This window comes from Colletotrichum navitas (genome assembly GCF_030913465.1).
Source record: "Colletotrichum navitas strain CBS 125086 chromosome Unknown LY79scaffold_116, whole genome shotgun sequence".
In the NCBI taxonomy this organism is placed as follows: Eukaryota; Fungi; Ascomycota; class Sordariomycetes; order Glomerellales; family Glomerellaceae; genus Colletotrichum; species Colletotrichum navitas.
The window spans coordinates 70,151-93,860 of record NW_026850662.1 but is presented as its reverse complement, the minus strand read 5'-3'; the positions used below and the strand labels follow the sequence as shown (position 1 = coordinate 93,860).

The following is a 23,710-nucleotide window of genomic DNA, read 5'->3' as shown; positions in this document are numbered from 1 at the left end:
TGATACGACCTCGTGTACTTCCTTACAGCTTCACCACTCAGACATGGCCCCGCTACTCCGCTGACTAGGACGGCGTATACATGAGAAAGGATCGATGGCTGGCCGCTAGGCTAGAGATGTACCGTTTCCTGTGGCCCAAGAAGTCCAAGAAGTCAGGATCCAGGACCATGCAAGCAATATCCAAAAGACCTATACAGCTATGTAGTAGGTATTTGTGGCTGTTGCCTTTGCAAGAGTATGGAAGATGGTACAGGAACAAGAGGCTAGGCAGGGGGGGCAGAGCATATATCATCAACGTCAGTCACAGATATCTAGAGTACGTGACGAGATGAATGAATGCCGAATAGCCCCACGTGCACAAGGATGAGTTAGTCCTAGTCACAGCCATTAAGAGGTGGCCAACAAAACCAAACGCGGCATTCAAAATAAAGGGACAACAAGCAATCCTAGCAGCCTAGCCAGCGTCTCTTTCCTGCTTTTAGGATCTATAGGTTACCCTAACCTTCATTGGTCAGCCTCAGTCTTCTTCCTGATCTGTTTGCCAGACCAGCTCCACTAGCAGACTTCAGGTAGCTGTTGGCGCTAATCATCTAGCGCCAGCTATTTCTTAATGCCTATTCCCGTCCAAGGGGAGACCCCTAATTGCTAATCTGCCAAGAAAATTCAAAGCTCCCAAGAAAGCGCCTAGCTATGCCATGCCTTCAAAATGTGTCATACCAGCTTCAGAAAAGATGTTTCCCCATGAATCCGCCATCAAGTAGTCAGTCACCTCGTCAACTTGGTGTGGCATCTCCTGCCTTAGCCGTCATACCTGTGGATGCCCTCACCGTCGCCCCCACCTTGGCTAATGGACACCAGCATGGCCATTTGCTCTTTTTCCTCCTCCAAGCGGACACGGCGCTCCGTTTCTACCAATGCACCTTTGATTCTCTCCACCTCCGCCTTGCAGTCACTGGCACTCGTTCGAGCTGCCGTAGTCATGTCGTGTGCCACGACCATCTCTTGGCTCGTTTTCACCGTCGTCATCCTTTGAAACTTGGTCCTTAACAGCATTGTCTTCTGCATCTTAGTGATTGCCTCCTTGGCCACGTCCGTATTCTCTTGCGCTTCTGTAAAGGTCGCGTTGAACGTTGTCGCTACGTCAAGGAGTGATTTGAGCCGGGCCTCTTCCACCTTTGCTGCGGACTTGACTTTGGCTTCGACTGACTCTAGCTTCCAAACGTCGTCTCGTCGGCGCTGTAGCTGTGTCTCCGCCTCTCGAAGCTGAGCTCGCTCCGTTGTCATTCGCTTCTGCACCTCTTTGAATTCGCTTGCGGTAGCAGGTGGGTGTCGCGCAAGCAGGGCGGCGCATTACCCAATGACATTTCGTGTTGCCTCTTGCTCGTCTTGTAACGCGAGAGGGCTATCGGCCGTTGTAGCTGTCGCATGATGTATCTTGTGCCCCCATCGCGCATCCGTCTGTGTCTGATTGGATTTGTATGCTTTGGCGGGTCGCGTGCGGTCGTCGTGTCCTTCAACGTGTTGCCATTCCTCGGTTGTACTGAAGCGTTGCTTCTGGACGGTCGAGTCGTGTGCACATATCCTCGCCTTTTCGGCCATGTGACTCGAGTCTGACATATTGTTCTGGGCGGATTGCGCCTCTGCAACGCTGGCGACTTTCCTGCCACAATTTGTTAGCCTAGAGCCCGCGATTGCCAGGTGAGAGAGGCATTAAGGATTCAACGTACCAGGGAAACTTGGCGTCGATGTATTCTGCAGCCTTTTGGGCCAGTGCTTCGCGCGTGATAGTTCCAGCGGCCGAGAAGTCGATGGGATCGCGCACTAGAAGACACTCGAGAGCTGCTACAACGAAGGCGCCGCAGCTGCTTGCGTCTTCTTGCACGGGTCCATCCTGTTACACGGAGTATCAGCCAGCCGCATGCCACGAAATGATAGTCAAGAGATGACAGATGGTTGACCAAGCGCTTTATAGAGAATGTCACCCCAGTTTGCTGTTGGATCCACGGTCGAATGTGCGACCAAGTCTCTTTGAACCTGTGCTCGACGGGCAGGGGATCGTAGTGTTCGCATACGGACGCGATAAAATCAAACCTGACTAGCGACCAGTGTTCCTCCCTATGGTGGAGCATGGCGCAAAGGACGTTGAATGCCGCAGACCTTTTGGGCAATCTCTCTGGCAGTTGATTGGCGATCTCCAACCAGCAGGGGTCGACAACGAGAGATTGGCCGACTGTTGACAACGGGTGGTTGGACGCGTGGTGAATAGCGACGGTCTGTAGGGCCTCGATCGAGGTAGACGTTAATCGCCGTTTGGGATCGCGAAGTGTCAAGATTGCTTCTTGGATATTTTCAAATTGGGCTCGTCATCTGGCGGGCTCGGAACAATCAAGAATCACATGTCGGACAGGGCTTGAGCGTGGTTTGGAAACGCCGGCATCCTACTCAGCGGCTCTTTAGGTAGCTTCCCCGTTGTGTACCCCATTCGTGATCATCTTGCCGCGAACGCTATGGGCGTGGATGATGTCCAGGTCGTCGTGGTTTGTAGGGACGTCAAGGTCTTTAGTGCTCTCGGGAGCGAGCCAGTTTTGGGGCAACGCGACAGGGCTATCCGGCACAGGCGAGAAGTCTATTACTGGCTGCTTTGCGAGAGAGATGGGGCTTGCGGGGTCAAAGAGAGGTGACGCAAGACTTGTTACCCGCGCGTTCTCTGGCGACTCATAGTTTAGGCTGTCGGCGGCATCCGACTTGTGGCAGTCAGGGTTCTTGATTCTGTCGATTTCCGAGTCAGACCCAAGTGACGAAGAATCCTGGTCTTGCTGACCATCTTCTTGTTCCAATTGGTCGTGCAGCAGGCTGAGGGCAGCCTAGGACGTTCCTGTAGTCCAGACACAGGGATTTCCTGTCATAGCATCGAAGAGCACGCCGCCAGGCTGCCAGAGCGAGGGGAGGTCAATGCCGTGTTTGAGAGCGATATCGGTAATGCTGCAGATGTAGTGGAGGTCTTTGAAGCCCTTGCCCTGACTCCTGCTGTTGGAACAGAATAGCTCCGGCAACATCCAGCCATCGCCATGCCAAGCCTCCTCCAGGCAACGGAGGTACTGTGCGTGCCGGTTGCTTAGCTCCTGCTTTCTTCTCTCGGCGGCGGCTGTCTTGCTCGCCCCTTTGGCCGCGTTCCTGAGGAGAGGAACTTGTTCGTTGAGCTTTTCGGCGATGGGGTGCTTCTTAGCGTCGGGGTACGCTGCCATGATGGAACAGACACGTCGAGCGAGAGGCGATCCGGGTTCTGGGACGTGGTGGCGATGGATGCCACAAGGTCGAGGTACTGCAGGCTCGAATTAGGACAATCTCCCTTGCTCTCTGATTGTGAGCGAATTGGTGACGGGTCAAATGGCAATTGATGGGGGGCTTAATAATAGGCTTACAACGCACTAGATCGTTGGTGGTTGAGTTGGTGACGCCTTGTCGAATGTGGCGGGGGAGGGGGATAAGAGGTTGGGCGGTCCTAAGTCTAGCTTGGCGGACCATCCTTGGACTGCAATAAGAGAGAAGGAAGGAAGGATGGGGTGGATGCCGAGGTATTCTCACGTTCTTGGTGCGCCGAAACAAGGTATTACATCCCGTACCTTGAACACGGTTGTTGAAATGATTGACGTGAGATTGAGGAACGTCAGCGTAGGTGGGCGTGGCATGTCTTTCTTCCAAGTTCCGTGTCGCAAGGCGTTGATAGTGGTAGCTCCTGCCTTATGTAAGCAAATACTCCTCTGTTATCTAGGTACGGTATGTATCTAGCGCGATCTAATAGGGCTGACAACGATCTGAACCAAAACCCCTGGCAGTTCGCAACCTTAATAGGTGGAGTAGGCGGAGGAGGTACTACCTTCCCGCGGCATGGCATGTACGATGTACCTGTATATTTATCGGTACATCTACGGCGTCGCGAACCAAGGTACTTCCTCAAGATGCTTGTCTTATGTCATCAGCTGCTGAATTGCACCACAAATTGTGGTGCATTTTGGCTGCCGCCTTACCTACCAGGCCACCAACACACCTGTGCATGTGGCAAGATGCATTCAATACGCAGCGATTCACGTCCGGGGCAATGATTTTATCTGACGAACAGTGACGGATGTGCGCACAGTCGGGAGAGCCACAGACCAGCAATTGCCAAGACCAACCACGACCACGAGAAATGGCCGGCGGGGCAATTTGGAGCACGAGGGCTTGGCTATGGATCTGCGGGAGGCAAGCTATTCCGGCAGGGAGGACGGTCCCGATTTCGAAAAGCTCGTCAAGAAATGGAGAATTCTTTTGGTACAGGGCGCTAGTCGGGGTCGTTGACGATGTTGACGTGGACAACAGAGAGGATGTTGATTCAAGTTAGAGTTGCTGATTGGGTAGAAAGGCTGTATCGAAAGAATTCAATCATTTATGCACCTTGACGGTGTTGATTGAGACTATCGCGTGAGAACATACCAGAGGGACTTGAGAATCCGAGTCATATAGGCGGTGATTGAGGATTTGGACCTGTTCCAAGTGTCTTGGGTGTATCAATGGATGTAAGGCACGGTACCTCTGAGCGCGCTTGACAACCGGGAGAGCCTTGAAATAATGATCCGAGATGGAAACTTGGAAGTAAGTAGCTGGGAGTGATGAAGAAAAATGTGTGTCCTTGGCTGACGGGGCGGTGTGGTGTTCTTCCAAGGTTCAATTGCAACCTGTAGGTTGTCAGCCTTTGGAGGGCAGGTTGCGTCACGCTTCGCTTCTTGGTCATGGCGACTCCTGGCGGCTAATGAAGGAGACCTGGGCAAAATCCCGCTTCAACTTGCAAGTGTTGAATGCATGTTGATGAGGTGCTGTCTTGTCGACGTAAAGGTGCGTCTCTTGGATGCTGAGCATGGCGACAATAGATGGCCCCGACAGGGTACTGATGACTGAAGCCTCTCTGTACGCAGTACTTCGTACTCCGTACTCCATAGAGGAAAGACAACGCCCAAGAAGGTGCGCACTAATGAGCGCTCAGGACTAATTATGTAATCTGGCAAGGGAGAGGTGGGGTGGGGGGCTGATTATGTAATCTGCAGGGGAATTTTCTCCTACAGTTCTCCACAAGTGTGTGTGGCTTTGCAATACGCCACAGACCAGGCAGGCCCACATCTATTGGTACATCGGAAGGTGGTACCGGTATTTCCTCCACCTACTACACCTACCAGTTGCGAACTGTTAGGGATTTTTCTACTGCAGTTCCCCGCTTACTCTCCTTGATTGGTCCAAATCACCCACATCTAATCCGCCAAAGTTTAACCCCCTGGTCAGGTGAGTGTGGCCGAGATTTTGATCATGTCAGCAGTAGGTACTTCGAGGCTATTGTGCACACCCAGCATAAATCTGGCCAGTGAGAGTCTTAAAATCCATGGGTTACAACTCCACACAACTCCACACAACTCCACACAACTTGTGGCACAGTACGTATCTCCGGCTAGACTATTAGATATCCCGGCTCCGGCAAAATCTCGCGAAGGCACCGCAACATAAAGCAGGCAGCCACTGCAACAGCCTTTTCCAATTATTTAGCAAGACACAGGCCGCTCTCTATGCAGGCCCTGCGCTAGGCTTTTTCTTGCCCACAGTGTTCAAGGTTCTCCAGGTCCTACATCAAATCCACTGTCTCTAGTATTCACACCAGAGAGGCAAGGTTTTCTAACAGGGCAGCCAGGAACACTCTCCAGACCTTCTAACGCGCATGCACCCTGTTAATGTTGAAGCGTAGGGCAATTGGCTGGCCTGAAAACACCCGAATGCCTAGGCCAAAGCGGGGCTGAAATGCTGAGTGCATTAATTAGATATATTTTTCTACACAAAGTGTAGAGAAAACGCCCACTCTTACTAGAATGCACACACAGGAGCGTGGAAATTGGCTCCTAGACCTCTGCGCAACATATCCCAATTTAAATCTGGGTCGATTCGGGCGTTGACCAACCTACTCACTACCCAGCTGGGTCCATTCAGCAGCAATCAACCCGCATCTCGGGAGTAGTGGAATTCCCCACGCGCCTTCAACTTCTCTGTGCCAGGACCTCCCGCCTCCACGCATCCCTAGCCCCAATGCATCTTACCATTAAAGGTGCAGTCACATTACTTTATCAAGACTAGATGCTAACCAGCCACCTATTAACACCCTCGCCTACTCAAGTATCTCTTCGTCAGCCAGCCAGCTCTTCTTCATTCCGTTGCCACCACCACCACCACCATCAACATAGACCTGCCCACACGATCAGGTGCACAATAAAGAACTTAACTCCAACCCTTGCCCTTCGCTTCCATGTTCTCGCGCTCAAGTCGAATGCGGTCGCTGGGTCAGTGTGCAGGGGAAGCCAATGTTGAACAGGAAGTCGTTGGGATCATTAGCAATGCGTTTGTTTGTCTTGGTCGACGGGACAGTAATGCGAGTCAGGGGGGAACGAAAAAGGTGAGGTTTTGGGCGTTGGATCTTGGGAAAATGGCAACTGGAGGGCGGTAATGGAGGAATGCATGCCTTGCGGGGGCTGGTTCGGAGGGCTCTTTTGGTTTGGCACTGGAGGGTGTGCCTGGATAAAACATATATCAGCAATGAATTCTATGCAATCTTGGAAGCCAATTGATAGTCAAACCAACTGGATTAATTGTATCTGCGAGAACTGAGCAGGAGGAATTACGCCGTCGTGCAGAGTCGCTTGCTTCTGGGAAGATGGTCAACGATGTTGATCTAGTGAGGGGTGGGGGAGAGGGAGATAGGAACGGAGAGGGCAGGAGGGCAGAGGCGCAAGAAGCGGGAATCCTTGGAGGTGCAGCAGCTTTTTGGTACGGGCAGCTATTTCTCATAGCAGCCTTTCAGATCCTTAGAAGGTAGGTACTTGGGTATCAAAGTCATAATCGTTAGGAGGCAGCCCAACCACGGCCACTTCATGGAATGTTACCCGCGTGCTCCCAGGCCCAGGCAGAAGCCACAAGACATGCAATCATTGAGACAAATTCCAAAACCGAAGCCAATTGCCGACAAAGATGACGTCACTGATTCCATCCATGGACTGCATCAACACAATGAGACAGGTACCTAGGTACCTGGGGTCAAGTACGGATAGATGGACAGACAATTACCTACAGCAAGCATTCTTGGCCCATGCTGTCAAGCAGTCCAGACATCTATCTGTGATGCATCCATCGCATTGCGGATGCGTGGCTGAATCTTGGTGCACGAAAAAAACATCAATGGCGTCAGGATTGGCGTCCAAAGGTGGCAGGTGGGCAGACAGCAAGCAGCATCCTTACTGGACCGTGGCTGGTAGGGATCGCAGCCACGGACCCACCTTTTTAACGGTCGATTATATGAATGAGTGAGTGAGTGAGTGAGTGAGCTCAGAATGCAGTGGACAGGTGACCGCCTGACTGCCTTCTGAGGGCTGAATTTGTTTCCTTCTTGTAAGTCGTCGGCGATAGAAGAAGTATCTTTTCTTCTTCTTTTAGCTATTAGCCCAAAAGAAGGGTGCAGAACGAGATGCGCAGCCTGATGGTTGGTCCCCAACACCAAGACGTTCAAGAATTGCTTGATCGTGTACAAATCGTCTACTGTCCGGAGTAGTCTCACCCAAGTTTCTTGCCAAACTGTTGGGTCCTCTCCTCTAAACTACACATGGCATTCCTTGCTCTCCAACCATTAAATCTCACTCTGCTCAACTGCTGCTTTAGCCCAACCTTCCATTACACACCATGCGCAACTGTCAACTCTTATGAATCCAGAAAGAAGGCGCCCAATCAAAATAAACCAAGACTCATACCCTCCAGGTCTTGACAATGGTCTAGAATGTGTTTGATGGTTCAAATGGACTCTGTATGTTCTGGAAGGATCGGAGCAACCGCGACCGGTGCGCGTTTCCCCTCTAACTCTACGTCTTTCATCTCGTGCCCCTTGGCCCTTGTCATGACGCAATCTGATGATAGCATGCGATGATGGTCGTGACTCGACATGTCCGAGTTGTAGGTGTTGGGCTGATCATGGGGTCCTTGTGCGGCCGCTGAGGATCTGCCTGTCTTGTCGTTATCACTGGTAGTATGAGGTAGCTCCGTAAGCTGGCACCAAGCGATGGAAAGAAAAGCGAACATTTAATGGTAATGGGTATCTTTTTGTCAAAGAATGTTTGGCATGTTGTCAATAGCACCAATGTGGCGTGCCTTGTGGGACAGGATCTATAAGTGCCTATTCTAGCCCTGTGTTGAGGGCGCGGGGGGGTGAGGGGGGGCGGCGATCACGTGACCCCCACATTGGCCAGTCTCGGCCCCTCACCTTTTGGCCCACCAGCCAGCCCATGGGCTAGTTAGCTCTTTTCCTAGCTTCACGCATCATCACTACCATCACTTCGGTGCAATATACGCAAATATTGCCCACTTCGTCGCCTCACCTCCCACAGCCTGTGTGCTCCAGCAACGGCCGCTGCTGGGTCTACCACGAATTCAACCTCTCCGTCAGCATCCCCAGGTCCTTAATCACCGCCTTACACGCGCGGTTCAGCTGGAGTGTGTTGTCCGCCACGCTGCGCCGTACATGCCCTATCGACTTGGTCATCCTGGTCAGCATCTTGACGTCGTCATCCATCTGCTTGCGTTTGTCTGCCATTTCCGACCCAATGTCCACAATGACGTGACAGGACATGCGCAAGCCGTCTTGCTGGTCTTGCAGATAGGTCTCGAGGACATGGGCATCCATGAGAGGTGACCCGGCCTCGTCCGCGTCGGGCACCGTCTCCCTCAGGCCAAGACTGACATAGCTAAACCTGTCGCCCAGCCTGCAAACCAACCTGCTGACCTTGTGCATGACAGGTGCCGTCATGTGTTTGTTGTACACACTGCTCCGGTACTCCTTGGCCTCAGACAGGAAGTCGAGGACGGCTTGCATCTGCACGTCAAACCGGTCTACAGACGCCCTGCATGTTTCCAGACCGCTTAACAGAGGGACCCGACACAGGAACCGGGGCAAAGGCACCCGCTGTTTGCGCCCTGCCCTCTCGGCAAAGTCTTGGAGCTGCAACGTCAGGTGGGACAGGCCTAGCTCTTCTTCTCGGAGGTGTGCTATCCAGTGTAGATCAGTCGCCTCATACATGTTGAACAGGAAATCCATGGCAGAATTCAGTTGCGTGTCCTGCTGCACGCTGGTTGTCATCTCGGACAGCGCCTTCACACCTGACCCGGTCCGGTGGACGACGCCGAGGACGGTGCTGAGGTCGGGAACCATGGGGGAGAAGTCGGCGGCGGCGGGAGGAGAGGAGGGGCTCCAGGGACTGGCATCGTGCGCCGACGGGAACAACAGACCCCACGCAGAACCCATCAGGCCTGAAAGGGCGGCCTGCGGCCATGCGAGCGGCGAGGAAAGCAAGTCCGCCAAGCTTCTTATTCGGGTCTGCACAACGTCACAGAACCAGGCCAGCGCCGCCCACGAGATGATACCAAGCAGGACCGCCAGGACGACACAGTAGTGCCGGATGAAGAAACGCACAAGACGCAGCAAGAAACCCGGCCTGCCAGGCTTGTTGTTGTTGTTGTTGTTGCCGTGGCCCGGGTGCGCAAATTCGGGACTGCCAGCGCCTCTGCAGTCCTGGTGATGCGACGTCGTCCAGTTGAGCGTGGCTCCGCTCGCGACAAGTATGGCGTCTCGGAAGGTGTACTTTTTCGGGTTCTCGCCGCGATGGCCTCCGGCCGGCTGCTGCTGCTTCTGATGATGATGATGATGATCCTCATACAGCTCTTGACTGACGGCCGTTTCCTCGTCGTCTTTGCTACCCCAGTCCTCGCTGCCCTGTCCTTTGGGTGTCGATGCCGTGTAATGAAATGTCTCTGGCGTGTCCGAGAACCTCACCTGCCTCTGCTCAGCCTCGTCGAGGGCTGGTCCTCGCTGTTGAACTTCTGCAGCGGCCTGACGCTTGGCTTCGGCTTCGGCTTCGGCCCGGACCTTGGCTTGGAGCAGTCTGTACGTCCTGTTCTCCCGTTCTCGGTCTTCTCTCCGCGAGATGGAGGGCATGATTTCTATCCGGCAAGATGTTGAATGTTTTGTTGTTGTTAGGTTTTGTAACAGTAATTCTACTTGAAACCAGAGGATTCAATGCGTCCTGTCGCTAACTTATATAGGGACTAGCATGCCACGTATGATGGGCAGACATAGAATCAGTTGTATCCCGTGGTTAGAAGCATCAGTGTCTTGTCATTCACGCAGACCCCAGTCACATAAGTCTCTTGGCAAAGGTTGAGGCCAGTAAGAGCGACACATCACATCCACGGCTTCTGGACGATTCGCGACTGAACAGACGGACCAGTTGCTCTCTCTTTCTCTCTCTCTTGTTTGAAACCGTCCGTAACTGAGCGCCCATCAAGAATCAAGGAAAGAAGGACAATGGACAGGTTTCGGAATGATTCCCATGGGACCAATATGCTCAGGGCCGGCCTGTCCTTACCATCTTGTGTGGGCTTCGCGTCTCGAAACGCAAACAAAGGAAACAAAGGACGGAAACTAAGCCGACATGTTATAATTCTGAAACTAATGGTATTTCTGTTCTATTGCCAACGATGGCGTTCGTTTTTTTCGCTGAGTAGAAGGGGGACAAAGTGGAAGAAAAACATGTTGTTCATATCTGTCGCTGCGCCCGGAGTTGGACAGTCAACCTGCGCGCACCGCTCATTCACTTCAAGATTCCTTGGTCCACCACGTACGACGCCTTCCACCATGGGGCCGTTCGATAGTCCTCATCCTCATCGCAGACTCCAGAGCCAACAGCGCAGCAGCCAGCCACACGCCACCGCTATACCGTCCGACAGCAGGTACAAAACGCATCTTCCATCACGGGGCCCGGTCCCAGAACAAACTCCCGCCCCTTGTAGTCGGCGCCGCCCGACCAAGATAGGACTCGTTGACCGCGTGGTGCTTGTTTTGCTTATCGGGCTGGTCATCTTTTACTTGTACGGCCCGAGCAATAGCAGAGATGCGGGCGGGGACTCGACTCAACACGGTCTCGATAGCCTCAAGAAGCATCTGTCAGAACCACCGGAAAACAGGAACGGCCCCGCCGTCACCCCGACACGCGCCCGCATCTGCCGCGTGATCCGCCGGCTCCACGCCCGTCGCCAGCAGACGCTCCCAGCGGGGGACACCCCGGCCACGCCGGTGCCGTACCCCGAGCTCTTCAAGTATCTGGGCCTCGATCCGGACGCCGGGCCGGGCCAAGCCGCCGTCTCCAAGGCGTGGACCGCGCGCCTCGTGGACCTGGACCCGGCCGACAGGCCCTGCCAAGACGAGGCGTGCAGGTCAAACAACGCCGCGGCCGTTCGGCAGCTGATGACGGAGGGCTTTAGCACGGGTGGCGGCGGAGGCGGCGGCGTCGTCGTCGAGGAAGAAGGGCTGATCCACGCGGTAGCGTCGGTTCTGTGGGAGGACGGCGCCCGCGCCGAGTACGTCAACCATGTCCTCCCCGTGCTTAGGCCGCCAGCGTCGAGGATCCCGCTCTTCGGCCGTTCCAGTGGTGCCGGCTTTGAAGCCGTGTGCCCGGGTGACTAAAGCCAGTTTGGTCCGATCAGAAGCAGGTCCAGCAGACACCCTGAATAATCCGAGAGCTTGCTATGAGGAGGTGCATAATGTGTCATCAGAGGCGGCGGGATCTCATCAAAGGATATGAGAAGCTCTTCTTGGACCTCTTCTGTCGCACAGTTGCCCAGTGGTACGCTACCAGAGGAAAAGCCGATGCTTGCAAAGGTGTCAATGTGCTGGGGATTGTCAGCGACAAAGGCGCAGAGGAATGCTTGGTACGTCTTGTTGCGCTCTGCAGCATTGAGGATGCCTATCTGGAGCTCCTGCAACTGGCTCTGGAGGGGCTCTTGGTTTTGTACAACTCTGTCATACTTGACCTTGAACTCTTCCAGTTGTGTTTTGTTGTAGTCGAGTTCCTCCTGCAACAAAGTCTGTCCATGTACGCCGCTGGCTAAGGAGGATGAAATGGGGCGAGTACGCACAAGAGCGGATGGTTGACTGAGGGAGATATAAGGGAAACGAGAGAGGCATGCGGATCGATACCTAGCTAGAGAGGATCGTGGTGTGTAGACAAACAAACGCGGCGCTTCGTGTAAATCGGCCGTCATCATGTGCTGGTTTTGGGACAGGAACCCAACGTCTTCCTCCGATTTCTTTTGCATCAATGTCACGGAAGAAGGGCTCCAATCAGCAGAAAAAAGACGAACAAGAAAGAAAAAGCGCGAACAAACAGACGCTTTCACCTCCCACCGCTCCATGCCAGCCCGTCCGAAGCCAATCCCAGAGATACCAGGGATAAGGCGGCTACAGGTCCGAGCCCTTGTCCGCCTGACGTGTAGCCCCTCTTCTCGAGCTCGCGGTCAAGATAGACAAGCCTCGAGCGCACCTCGTAGGCGTCGTCTGCAACGATCTGCCTCGCTCTGCGCATCCGCGCCTCGGCCATCTCGGCGTCGGCCAGGACGAGGCACTTGACCGCCTCGACCTCGCAGAGCCGACGCTCCATGTCCAGCTCGACGAGCCGCATCATGGCCGCTTTGTACTGCTTGAGCATCTCGTGCGTGACGTGGCAGGGCGTCGCGAGTACCAGCGCGCGCCGGCTGGGCGAGGACCCAGCAAACGCCGCGGTGGCAGTGGCTGCGGCGGCATCGCGCGTCGGGTGTTGTTGATGAGCGAATCCCGGGATCGGTGGTGGTGGTGGCAGCATGGGTACCCCCCCGCCGATGACCAAAAGAGGGATCTTGGAGCCGCCGGAATGGAAGACGCGAGACCTGCGGAGGGCGGCCCGGTGATGAGAATCTTGGCAGGCCGCCGAGCCCGCCGCGTCGGGTCTCTGGGAGGGACGCAACGGCGGCGGCGCCGCGCCTTGAAATGTGAAAACTTCCTGCCCAGTAACAAAGCCATTCTCATCCCTGCTCCGAGGAGGTCCGTTGGGGCACCTGAGCGGCCGAGGTGGTGATTTGCCCAGGCTTCCCGCTGGAGCTGGAGCCGGGCTGGGCAAAGGGATGATGACGGGAGCCGGAGTCGGGGGCGAGATGATTGAGGCAGCCGAAGCTGCTTCCAGCTCGATGCGCACGACCGAGTCATCGGCTTCGCGTCCGTCCCAGACCTCGCCCTCCTGCTGCTGTCCCTCTTGCCCCGGCTCCGGCTCCGGCTCCACCTCGTCGTCCAGTATCACGCAGGCCTCGTCTCGATCGTCGGACTGCCGGTCGACCTCGTCGTCGGGTGGGGGCTTGGACATGTCGCCGTCCCAGCCGTGCCGGGCCCAGGCATCCATGAACTTGGGGTAGCTGGACCGGGAAGAAGTGTCAGTCAGTATCATCCATCACCAGACAACGGGAAACATAGAACGCGCGACGTACAACCTCATCCGGCCGCCCTTTTCGACGACGCCAACGAGCATCGGACTATGGTCTGGGCTGGACCTGAGTTCGTCGATGCGCGCCCTCAGCGCGGTGTAGAGGCGGGGGTATATGACCTCGATGTACTTCTGGCCCATGTTGCTGATGCCGAGCCGGCGGTGCAGCTCCTGGATACGGTAGTCAACGGACAGGTTCGTCAGCTGGTGCTTGGCGATGTGACCGAACATGACGATGCGTTCCTTGAGGTTCCAGTGAATGCGCATCTGCGGGTTGATCTCGAGGCCGTGGAAGTGCTACGTGTGGAAGGCCCATGGTCAGCGAAGCCGCTTTACGTGAGGAAGGTCATGGGGGTTTGTTTGTTTAGGTGGTTGCTTTACCGTCTTGGTCGGACGAGCCGCGGCGTTATTGAGAGGCATGATGGAACGGGTTGTTGATGAAGGTGAAGACGATGAAGATGATCATGTAGAAAATGATGATGATGACGATGATGATGATGACGACGTTGATGATGATGATGTTGATGAGGCGAAGATGGGGTGAAGATGGTTTGTCCTGCCTGACGGGTGAGGAACCGACAGGTTCGTTTGCATCCGCTTCACCAGCTGGCTCGTAGACAATATTGGATTAGGTCGACAGAGTGATTTCCTGTCAAAGGCTGTCGCTCGCAAAGACGCAGAACCTGTCTCAAGAGAAGAGCAGCAGGAATTGCAGCAGGCAGACCAGGTCAAGACACAGCCAGCCGCCATCCGCTCTTCGCAAAAGGGGGGACGGATTTCTGCAGCACACGACGGCGGGTGCGTGTTTCGATCGTCGGCGTCCTGTTCCCCCACGGCCCTGCGCATGCTAGGCGTCAAGCTGCTGCTGCTGCTGGTTGTCCCGGAACGTGAGACGGAGCACACAGGCGCTGAGATGCTTGATCTCTGCATCGGCGTCGACCAAGGCCTGCGCGTGCTTCTTGTAACTGCTCTGGGCGCTGACGAGCTCCTGCGTGAGATGCTCCAGCTGCGCGCGGGCGTCGTTATGCTCGTCCTTGGGCGCGTCTCGTGTGAAAGGTTCGGGTTGTTGCAGCTGATCAGGGCGGAGGAAGGCTCTGGGACCGTTGTCGTTTTCGGAGAAGAAGAAGGAGGAGGAGGAGGAGGAGAGGGGGGCCACTTCTTGGACGTGGGCTGCCGCAGTGCCAGGAGAAGCACCAGCGACGCTCGGTGGGCGCTCGTCGTGGCGGGTAGACGACAGCGGCGGCGGGGGCTGCGGCTGCGGCAGCACGAGGCCGTCGGTGTGATGGAGGAAGCCGGCGGTGGAGGCGTTTGATGCCACGTCCGAGACATCTGAAGGGAGGGCCCGTCGGTCAGGCATAGGTTCGGGGGGTTCAGGGGGCATCATGATGGCGGCCTGCTTGCGCCTGGACGACTCACCGCCGCGGGTGCCGCGGCGGGTCCTGACGCGATCGGTGACGCGTCCCTCGCGGACCTCGTGCTCCCAGAGGTTGACGATCTTGGCTGAGTGCCTGGGGATCTGTTGGGCGCGCTGCTCGAGGTTCATGTCGGTCAGCGTGGTAGATGGGGTGCTTGGGGGCGAGCGGTCGGACGGGGGGCCGGCGGGGGGCGGGCTGTGGCAGGTCGTCTGGGGCTGGGACTGGTTGAAACGGGCGAGGAACTGTCTCTCCTGGGGGAGCAGATGCTTGCCGGCCACCTCGTTGAGGGCGGCGACGTAGGCACGCCGTTGACCTGCGGTGCTGTCATGGTGGCGATCCACAAGTCTGAGACGGTGCGCGTCGCTGTAGTCAGCGATAGACTGGGCGGCCAAGGGACTGTCGGTGAAGGCACGGTCGGCAAAGAGACTGTCTTGCAAGCCCTGACGTCTAGAGGGAGTCGACATGTCGGCTGTGAGAGAGAGAGGGGGAGGGAGGGGAGAGACAAGGGCGAGACAGGCAGACGGACAGATGGAGACAGGCAGAGGCCGATGAGGTGAGACAGACGAGAGAGATGTGAGATTCAGAGTCGGAGAAACATGCGTCTGGGAGTCTCGGAGAGATGCTGGGCGTGCTGGATCATGACGGGCAAAAAGGAGGAAAGGAAGAGGAGAAAACAAGAAACGGTTTGGAAAGATGGATGAGGGGTGGGGGGGGGAAGGAGGGAATAGGCAAAAGAAATAGATGTAGAGGGGAGGTTGGTTATCAACCAGAGTAAGAGAGTGTGATCACGTAAGAGTGGGTGAGAGTGGGTGAGAGTGGGTGAGAGTGAGTGAGAGTGGGTGAGAGTGGGTGAGAGTGGGTGAGAGTGGGTGAGAGTGGGTGAGAGTGAGTGAGAGTGGGTGAGAGTGGGTGAGAGTGGGTGAGAGTGAGTGAGAGTGAGTGTGAGAGAGACGAGTCGTCCACGACAGTACATAGTACAGATAGAGAGACTTGTTCTCTCTGGCCAAAAGGAGTAGCAAATAGCGAACGGCTATGTACATACATACATGTATGGTTCCGATAACGACCCATCCATGTGCTGATCCGAAACCGACTCATTTGAAGATGATATCCGCCGCCATGTCTCCATGTCTTGATCCATGTGGAATTTCCTCTGCCTCATCTGACCTCACAGCGAGACATCCAGTGAGAGTGAGATGGAGAGATATAGATGATATGACGCCTCGCAAGCCCCCATAGACTAGTTTCTGACCATCTCTATCAAAACGCAGACTCATCGCCTCTCAAGAGGAACGAGAAGCAACAGAAAAGTTGATGCAAAAAAGAATTTCAAAGAGAAAGACCAACAACTCTTTCACACACACACACACACAAACCACCATCAAGAACAGTCAGAGCACTCATCCAATATCGTGCTGCTCCTGTCCTGCGGCCTGGCATCCTCCCAAGACCAGCCACCATGCAAGGCGGTTCTAACCCGTCCTTTGCAATATCCGCATCGTCCAAAGCCTGGTCAAAGTCTCCATGTCCCGTAAGTGTGCTCCCCACCCCCCCCCCCCCCCCCGTCATCGATATGCCGTGTATGTCGTGGAACTGCCCAGACTGACAGTGCCGTGCTCAGATCCGAGATGACCAGCCATCCCACCAGCCAGCCAGCTGATCCGCGAGCCGTTCCCCGAGCCGATCCAATCCATACACAAACTTGCCATGCTTCTTCTTCTTCTCCTCTCCACGAGGCCAGCCGGAAGAAAAGAGCCGCACGAGCGTCCACATGTGTCCTCCTCTACTCCCTCCATACATGCACAACTGGAAAAAAAGGACACGCTCGTGCGACCTGGCAACGGCTCGGAGCAGCATGATCCCCCTTCCTCGGCGGCGCGGCGGCACAGGCGTGACAAGAGGCTCTCGTCAAGCGTCAAGTGAGAACCCAAGAGGAACCTCTCGAACCACCAAAAAGACTGTCTGCCTGGCCTGCCTGCCTCACATCTCCCACATCTCCCGTCATCAGAAATTCCTCATTCCCCCCGGGCCTGACCTTTCCCCCGCCCTCCCACCCCCTTGTGCGTGCGCATCCTCTCAGTTCAGGGCAAACATGCCGGAGTCCTTCCCTTCCCCCACAAAAGAGTTAGCGCGGTCCGGGCAACGCTGCTTCTCTCGCGTGGGCATGGGATGGGTCCCGTCTTGTTTGCTCCAGGCCGATAGGAGGTTGCAGGCATCAAGAGGTAGAGAGGTGTCGGCACGAGACGGCTCGGCAGGGAACACGGGAACCGACGGGAAGGGGAGTGCTGCTGCTGAGATGAAATGAAAGGCCCAAGTTTGCGTTGCCGTCCTTTCGTTCCCGTCTTTTGTCGCTAGCGCCACATGTAAACAAGCAAACATGTACCATCGGCTGCTGCAGACAGACGCGACTTGACGGTCTGAACCTGACGGAAACCTTTGCACCTCCCACCTTACACAGACATCAGTCAATAAGGCAGGCATTGCAAATCCTTGAATTGCCCGCCATGGGACGAATCCATGCAAAGGTTTCTGCTCAAGACAGACGGCAACCTGGCCGGCTGGCTGGTACCCTCTCCCCCTTTTCTCTTTCCATCTGCCTCTCAAGACTGGCAGCTCGCCCCCTAACCCCTCCCCCCTTTGTAGTCGTGACGCACCTACACACACAAGAACAACCGTGGATGCCCGGACTCGGTTCGTTCTGGTGTGATGGAGCGCTGACTACGAGGGGGGGGAGAGGGGTGCTGAGCGCCACTTGGGGGGGAGGGTGAGGTGAGGATTGGGGGGTTCACCTCGCGCCTCGTCGCTTGTGCCGCGTCATGGTTTGGAGAGGCCTGGTTGCCCGGCCCGTTGTCTCTCCAACCAAGGCTTTGGCCAAGGACGATAGCGCAGTGCCCTGAGGACAGAAGCAGGAGTAATGATAAACCAAGGGTGAGAATGGCGAGGGGCAGGGGGCAGGGGAAAAGATGCAAGTATCCGCCCCCCCTGTACAGGCAAAAGTAGGTAGACAGTATACAATAGACAGTATACAAAGACCATCTCGTAGACAGTAACAAATCCATCTTGTCCGGGAACATCATGGCACACGTCCACAGTGCGCGGCGTACTGGACGGCGTTACACGAGGTTGAAAATTCTTACCCTGTCCATGTCCATGCTTCTTCTCCTCATCTGACCGCCTGTGTGTCCCGTTTGTTCGTTTGCTTGCGAGGACATGACATTTGCTTGCCGGGACCGACACCTTTGCCATGTCCCCCTTCCCCTTCTCTCTCTCGGTTCCTCTCTTCTCATGCTTCTTCACCTGCCCGTCACCGCCGTGGGGAGGTAAGCTCTCATGCCATCATCTGTCGTCAACGTCAACCTCGGTCCTGTATCCTACTCGGTAAGCCCCCTATCACGCCTCTTCTCGTGAATGAACGAATCTACAGGTCACGCACACACACACAGAGAGAGAGAGAGAGAGAGAGAGAGAGACAAAAGGGTCTCCCCCTAAACGGTCGGTGCGGCGCCTCTTTGGTTCTGATGCCGTGTTTGCTGATCAGCCAGAGGATAATGACGCCGCCGTCTGGCCGTAGCCGTAGCCGGACACGCATCGATCCAGCCATGCGGGCTCGCCAACTCCGGCGATTCCACAAGCACCTCGACGCCCAGCGACCCAACCACCAAGACCTGCTGAATTACTTCTCCGCCGCCGTCCTCGACCAAATAAATACCCTCATCGACCACGGTGTCGGCTGGGAGACGCCGGAGGATGGCGAGACGGACTGGGAGCCTAACTGGACCAACAAGGCTTCCTTGTCGGCCCAGCTGCAGCACGTCTCGAGGTGGTACGACGAGAAGAAGGCCGGCGACGATGCCGATGCCGATGCCGCCGCCGCCGCTGCCGCTGCTGCTGCTGGCAACCACGCGAACCGCGATGACCAAGGTGCGGCGGCGACGCCACCCGTCCGGCCCAGTTCCGAGCCTCCGTCTGCCGTGCTGCTGCCGCCTCTATCGTCACTGGCAGCACGACCCAGCGAATCCGAAACGCTTCCGAGAATCTTTTCTGGCTTGAATGTCCAGGGATCACCTCCAACGACGGCGACGAAGACGAAGACGACGACGACGATGAAGACGACGAGGGGCACCTCTCTGCCTCCGGCACACCGGCGGCGGCTGCTTGATCGGTCGCCTGCTCGCGCAACCCATCCACCCGTGCCGCCGCCCCTCTCGGCCGCTGCTGTGTCGGACGACGACGCAAGGGACATGGAACGCATGCGTCAAGAGATGTACAGGTTCGAGTCTGCGTACCAGAAGATGGAACCCGAGTTCCTGGCCACCCTCGAGGCCACCAAGGCGGCCTCCCTGGCCCTCCAGGACCTTGCGGACAAGCGCGAGGTTCTCGCCGCCGCGCGGCGCGAGACGTCTGACAACAAGGCCGCCATGGAAGCTTGCAAGGCCGACGCCAAGCGGGCCAAGAGGGCGGTAGCGACGGCCACGGCGACGGCGACGGCGGGCAGCCCAGGCGGTCCCGGCAACCCGTGGCAGCGGGAGGACCACCGGGACGAGCGTCGGAGAGCGTGGCGGGAGGCCCGCGACGCGTGGCTAGATGCCCTCGAGCGGGAGCACGGGGCGTACGATGCCGTCACGCAGGCCCTCGAGGCCGCAGAGCTTGCTGCGCGTGTTGAAGAGAAGGCTTTGCAGGAATGGAGCCAGGTGCTGAAGAGCCGCCGCCAGCGTTAGTTGGTGCTCTCTCTATCTAGACGGCTGGATGGAGCAACAAGTGAGTGACCGCCCTGTCGGCAAGGACATATTGCATTAGAAGGACAGATGCAGCAGTTGCAGCAATTGTAGTAGTTGGAGTAGTTGCAGGTGAGAGAGGGCAGTGTGGCACTTGGCCGGCAGAGAGATAGATACACACACACACGCACGAGGAAGGGAGAAGAAATAAAATAAAAACGAGAATTCCGTGTCATTGATGTTGAGCACGGTTTCTATCTTGGCTACCTTGGCTACCATTCCCATGCCTGATGAGCGTCGCATAACCATATAAAGTTCTGCCCGCTCAAACCGTCCTCCCTCTTACACCAGCCCAGGACCTTCTTAAAGGTGGCAATGATATCTTGAACAGGTGGGAGGTACCAAAAGGTACACGTAAGGCCGCCTTCGCCTAGCTCGACCCATGGAGCAACAGGCGCGTGTTGTTGTCGGTCATGGGCAAGGCGACGATCGGGTCGCGTCGTGGACGAGGCGGCGGTCGGCCCCGGCGGGACGGCAACTAGGGCCAAGGTCTGGTTTCCCAGCCGCTCCAAGACGTCTCTCACGTTGGCGAGTTCTTGGTGGGTAAAGGCGACAATCCAGACCAAGGTGGTGGCCGTGTTGATGAGGGAGAGGAGGCGATTGTATCTGGGTGTGCTATCGGCCAGGTCCACGCGGGCAGTCTTTAAACGGCAGCCGGACATCCAGGAACACGACGATTTTGCATTGGCTTGCTGGTGAGCTCTAGAAGCGGGAATGAAGCTGTCGCGAATCATGCTACTGAATAGAAGCAGGCGGCTATGCGCTTCCGTCAACTCCCTCTCAAGGGCAGCCGTTATCCGGATGGCATCGTAGACAGGGTGTGCGAGATGGGCAAAACCTGGGCCACCGAACAGGGTTTGTTTGAGAGAGCGAATTACGGCGTACGACGTTGTGTTGTAGAAGCACATATTGTTGTTGTCGGATGAATCAGCATAAGCGTCGGTCCCGTCGTGTTGCTCAAGGGCATTGACAAAAGAGGATATGGCAGTGATGGACTTGTAGGAATACGGAAACGACATGAAGCCGCTGGTCTCCAGCCAGCGCGTCGGCAGATCAACCAGCGAATCGTGGATGGAGGAGCAGAGCAGGACGAGGCCATCTAGCATGGGTGACTTGGATTCCAGAGCCCAGTCGGTGGCGTCGTCGCAAAGGCCGGCCGAGGTCTCTCGCAGATGAATGAAGAAGACGGTGATGGGGGTCGAACCGCGGGTCGGGTCCGACGAACCGTGGCTGGCGTTGTAGTGCTGGTCGATGACGGCCTGAGCAGTGACGGTCAGGGGCAGGGGAGCATTGACACGACGAGTGATAAGCGCGGCCAGGTCGTCAAACAGCGTCAATGGTGCGGCGCGTTTGTGTTTACAGACGGGAGGGGGTGATCTCGTCCCGTCCATCTCACGGCCACAAGGCGGGGGGGGCCGAACAAGAAGAGGTGTACCAATCGAGTACAGGACGACGATGACGGCGGCGGCGGCAGCGAGCGTGAGTGCGATGGCGCCCAGCAGCAAATGTGTGGTTTTGGGGGGGTTAGCCCGGAGGAGCCGAGAACCGGCGGCTTCTTGGGCAGTCTCGGGCTCGGTGTCGGCTTCAAACTCGGCAGGACTAGGGGAGGGATCCGAGGCAGAGTCAAGAGCAGGATTCGTGGGGTTCGTGGCACGACCAATGTGGACTTCTTGGTTGATGGTGTAGAGATTGTATGCCGTGACCTGGGGAAGGCAGTCGACTTCACCATAGACGGATCGGACGGGCCCGCGACGCCGGACATGGAGGCTGAGGGGGACATCAGGGGTCGGGACGAAGTCGTGGCCAAATGCCATGTTGACGACCTGCGTGTCTCCGTATCGGGGAGCAGTGGCGGCAGAGGCGGCCGGGGGGAAGCAGAGGCGGATGCGCAGGACGGTGCAGGAGCATGAGGGAGAGGATGGAGATGGCGAGGATGGAGTCGGCGAAGACAGCCATGTCCTAGATGACGGGACCGGCCGCGACTCGGGAGGGGGCGAGGTGGACATTTGGACAAGTGTCGAGGCCGTTTGTTCTTGGATCAAGCGAGCCCTTGGTTCCAAGAGCTGAGCCGACGGAGCAAAGGCGACGTGAACGAAGGTGAAGACGATGAGTGAATGAATGAATGAATGGAACAAGAAGGATGCAACGCCGGGAGCCGGTGGTGCAAGGGGGGACGATGGTGATGAAGTGAAGCGACGTCAAATGTCACAATTCGGCGAGGAAACCTGAGTTCGTATTATTAATATTGCTCACCTCCCTCGGCAGTGGAACGAACAATCAGATGGATTTGATTTACCTAATTTTCTGCGTGCGTACGTGTCCCTACCTACCTCTTCTTGTTTGTTTGTTTGTTTGTTTGCTTACCTGTCCGGTGATGGGAAAAAAGTCACCGGCGCCAACTTGTCAAGGGATCGAAACAAGGGTCTCCCACAAAATGAAGAATTGTTTGCTTGCGTGGTTCGAGACGAGGTCGAGTGTTGCCAAAAGGTGCCCACACACCCATCGTTATCCATCCACCTCCATACATCTCCCGGCACTTTTGGCAGCTGCATGCATGCATGCAGGCATCGCGATTCAAGGCGACGTAGGAAAGGATGCTGGGGGTGTGATGCGAAATCGATGCGTGTCTAGAAGCAGAGTCTCAGTCCATCGTCATTTACCCTCGTTGCAGTGCAGTGAGTAGTGGTATTGCACTAATTTAATGAGAGACTAGATAAGTACGGCAAGTGTCAGTCAATGATGACACTGTCGCGAAGCTGTCACGACCTTGATGCTAGGGGAACAGTACTATCATGGCCGTTACGCCAGTTACGCCCTTGTTGGAGTCTGGCTTGCCTCACTCGTGTTGGTAAATCATGTATAACTTGTGGTGGCAAGTCCTTGTTCGTTCGGTCTGGTTGGCAAGGTAGATGATGTCTGAATCGGAAGCGATAATGGTAAGTTGACAAGATGGAGGCCGCGTCGCTGATGTATTTTCCTAAGGGTACTTTTTGCCTGGACCTTGTCATTCTGGTTAGCACAAGGATGCGAACTAAAAGGACGGGGAGCAGAGAAAGAAGCTCTGATTAGACAGACAAGAAATAGAGAGTTGTAGTGGACTTGTGACTGTGATGAATTGGTCTGTTGCGTTGGGTGAGAATTAAATGATGCAATGCCCGCCCATTCGAAGACAGGCGATAAATAGCAAGCAAGGGTCTACTGCCAATGACATAAGCACAGGTACGTACCTTTAATATCTGCCTGGGTAGGTGGCTTACATACGTAGGGCCTGCCTATCGAGGTGGTACATCTCTATTCCCGCCTTACGTAAGGACGGAAGGCGGAACAATTTCACCCGTCCAGCGAGCCCATCAACGTGGCCTTCTGTATTGTTGGCCACTCGCGCATAAAGTAAAGGTCGAGGTCGGTCACCTTGTCGGCCGTCTCGTTCTTCAGAATGTCAAAAATTCCCTTGAGCTCTCTTTCCTACAAGACCCTGTGCATAGCCCACGTTTGCAAACCTTCTGGTGACTCGCCAACGGTGAAGTCTAGACATGTCATCGACCCCATGCTCGCCCGCGTAGAGTTCATCGTCGCCTTCAGCTAGGAAGCACGTAGAACGAGACGGTAGATGCTGCATAATTGGAAAACATTCATCCTTCTGGGTAATATCCCATCTACTCTCCTATAAACATTGTACCAGTGATGAGAATCAATAAACAGCTGGACTTTCCCATGTTTCCACCTGCTACCATCCAAGACGACAACATACCTATATTCATCAGGTTAACCTTTGTACTGGAATACCAAAAATGGACGCAAAGACCTTGTTAGGAGCTGACATGAAGACATCACGGCTTGTTCCTCCCTTCTCTTGCCCACCGTCTTTGCGACATCTCCCATAGTTAGCACCCCATGAGAACAATCCACCAGGGCCAGTTGGACTCATCCTTGAGTTTATGGATAGTTAATAAGACGGTACAAGAGGTGCCGTCGGCCATGATCGTGGTAGATCCTCCCGTTGGATGTCGTGTACACACACTTGGCGCCTATATAGATGAGTCATCTACGGCCTCTGGTGTCGATGCATGCGCCGACTCAGGCTATACGACTTCCTGTAGCAGCCTCTTATGGAGTTCGCATG

General features: G+C 55.7%; 9 protein-coding genes across 9 annotated transcripts; 3 read left to right on the top strand and 6 right to left on the bottom strand.

Moving 5' to 3' along the window:
• Positions 1-798: 798 nt before the first annotated feature.
• Positions 799-3,245, bottom strand: LY79DRAFT_674300 (uncharacterized protein; the record flags this gene model as incomplete). Its single annotated transcript, XM_060564277.1, has 5 exons — positions 799-1,298; positions 1,542-1,660; positions 1,728-1,891; positions 2,478-2,864; positions 2,922-3,245. The coding sequence occupies 5 exons, from the start codon at positions 3,243-3,245 to the stop codon at positions 799-801; spliced, it is 1,494 nt and encodes a 497-aa protein (XP_060408194.1).
• A 5,228-nt stretch (positions 3,246-8,473) lies between these two features.
• On the bottom strand, positions 8,474-10,045 carry LY79DRAFT_584334 (uncharacterized protein; the record flags this gene model as incomplete). Its single annotated transcript, XM_060560394.1, has 1 exon — positions 8,474-10,045. The coding sequence occupies one exon, from the start codon at positions 10,043-10,045 to the stop codon at positions 8,474-8,476; it is 1,572 nt and encodes a 523-aa protein (XP_060408193.1).
• Positions 10,046-10,744: 699 nt separating this feature from the next.
• On the top strand, positions 10,745-11,572 carry LY79DRAFT_527692 (uncharacterized protein; the record flags this gene model as incomplete). Its single annotated transcript, XM_060555954.1, has 1 exon — positions 10,745-11,572. The coding sequence occupies one exon, from the start codon at positions 10,745-10,747 to the stop codon at positions 11,570-11,572; it is 828 nt and encodes a 275-aa protein (XP_060408192.1).
• A 490-nt stretch (positions 11,573-12,062) lies between these two features.
• Positions 12,063-14,030, bottom strand: LY79DRAFT_56015 (uncharacterized protein). Its single transcript, XM_060558307.1, has 3 exons — positions 13,779-14,030; positions 13,402-13,694; positions 12,063-13,329 (listed from the first exon to the last, which is right to left on the bottom strand). Exons 1-3 carry the CDS (start codon positions 13,815-13,817, stop codon positions 12,282-12,284), a joined length of 1,380 nt encoding a protein of 459 aa, XP_060408191.1. The 5' UTR covers positions 13,818-14,030; the 3' UTR covers positions 12,063-12,281.
• Positions 14,031-14,244: 214 nt separating this feature from the next.
• On the bottom strand, positions 14,245-15,276 carry LY79DRAFT_674296 (uncharacterized protein; the record flags this gene model as incomplete). Its single annotated transcript, XM_060564276.1, has 1 exon — positions 14,245-15,276. One exon carries the CDS (start codon positions 15,274-15,276, stop codon positions 14,245-14,247), a length of 1,032 nt encoding a protein of 343 aa, XP_060408190.1.
• Positions 15,277-15,826: 550 nt separating this feature from the next.
• Positions 15,827-16,869, bottom strand: LY79DRAFT_570683 (uncharacterized protein). Its single transcript, XM_060559180.1, has 2 exons — positions 16,434-16,869; positions 15,827-16,343 (listed from the first exon to the last, which is right to left on the bottom strand). The coding sequence occupies exons 1-2, from the start codon at positions 16,667-16,669 to the stop codon at positions 16,142-16,144; spliced, it is 438 nt and encodes a 145-aa protein (XP_060408189.1). The 5' UTR covers positions 16,670-16,869; the 3' UTR covers positions 15,827-16,141.
• Positions 16,870-18,287: 1,418 nt separating this feature from the next.
• On the top strand, positions 18,288-19,762 carry LY79DRAFT_570679 (uncharacterized protein). The gene is made up of 2 exons (XM_060559179.1): positions 18,288-18,304; positions 18,355-19,762. The coding sequence occupies exon 2, from the start codon at positions 18,361-18,363 to the stop codon at positions 19,528-19,530; it is 1,170 nt and encodes a 389-aa protein (XP_060408188.1). The 5' UTR covers positions 18,288-18,304; positions 18,355-18,360; the 3' UTR covers positions 19,531-19,762.
• A 440-nt stretch (positions 19,763-20,202) lies between these two features.
• LY79DRAFT_594563 (uncharacterized protein) lies at positions 20,203-21,593 on the bottom strand (the record flags this gene model as incomplete). Its single annotated transcript, XM_060561701.1, is given in 3 exon segments — positions 20,203-20,289; positions 20,466-21,546; positions 21,556-21,593. Coding segments are annotated over 3 exon segments (1,206 nt in total).
• Positions 21,594-21,836: 243 nt separating this feature from the next.
• Positions 21,837-22,720, top strand: LY79DRAFT_570670 (uncharacterized protein; the record flags this gene model as incomplete). The annotated part of the gene is made up of 2 exons (XM_060559178.1): positions 21,837-22,296; positions 22,376-22,720. A coding segment is annotated over exon 1 (398 nt), but the record flags the coding sequence as incomplete, so codon positions are not given.
• Between the last annotated feature and the right edge of the window lie 990 nt (positions 22,721-23,710).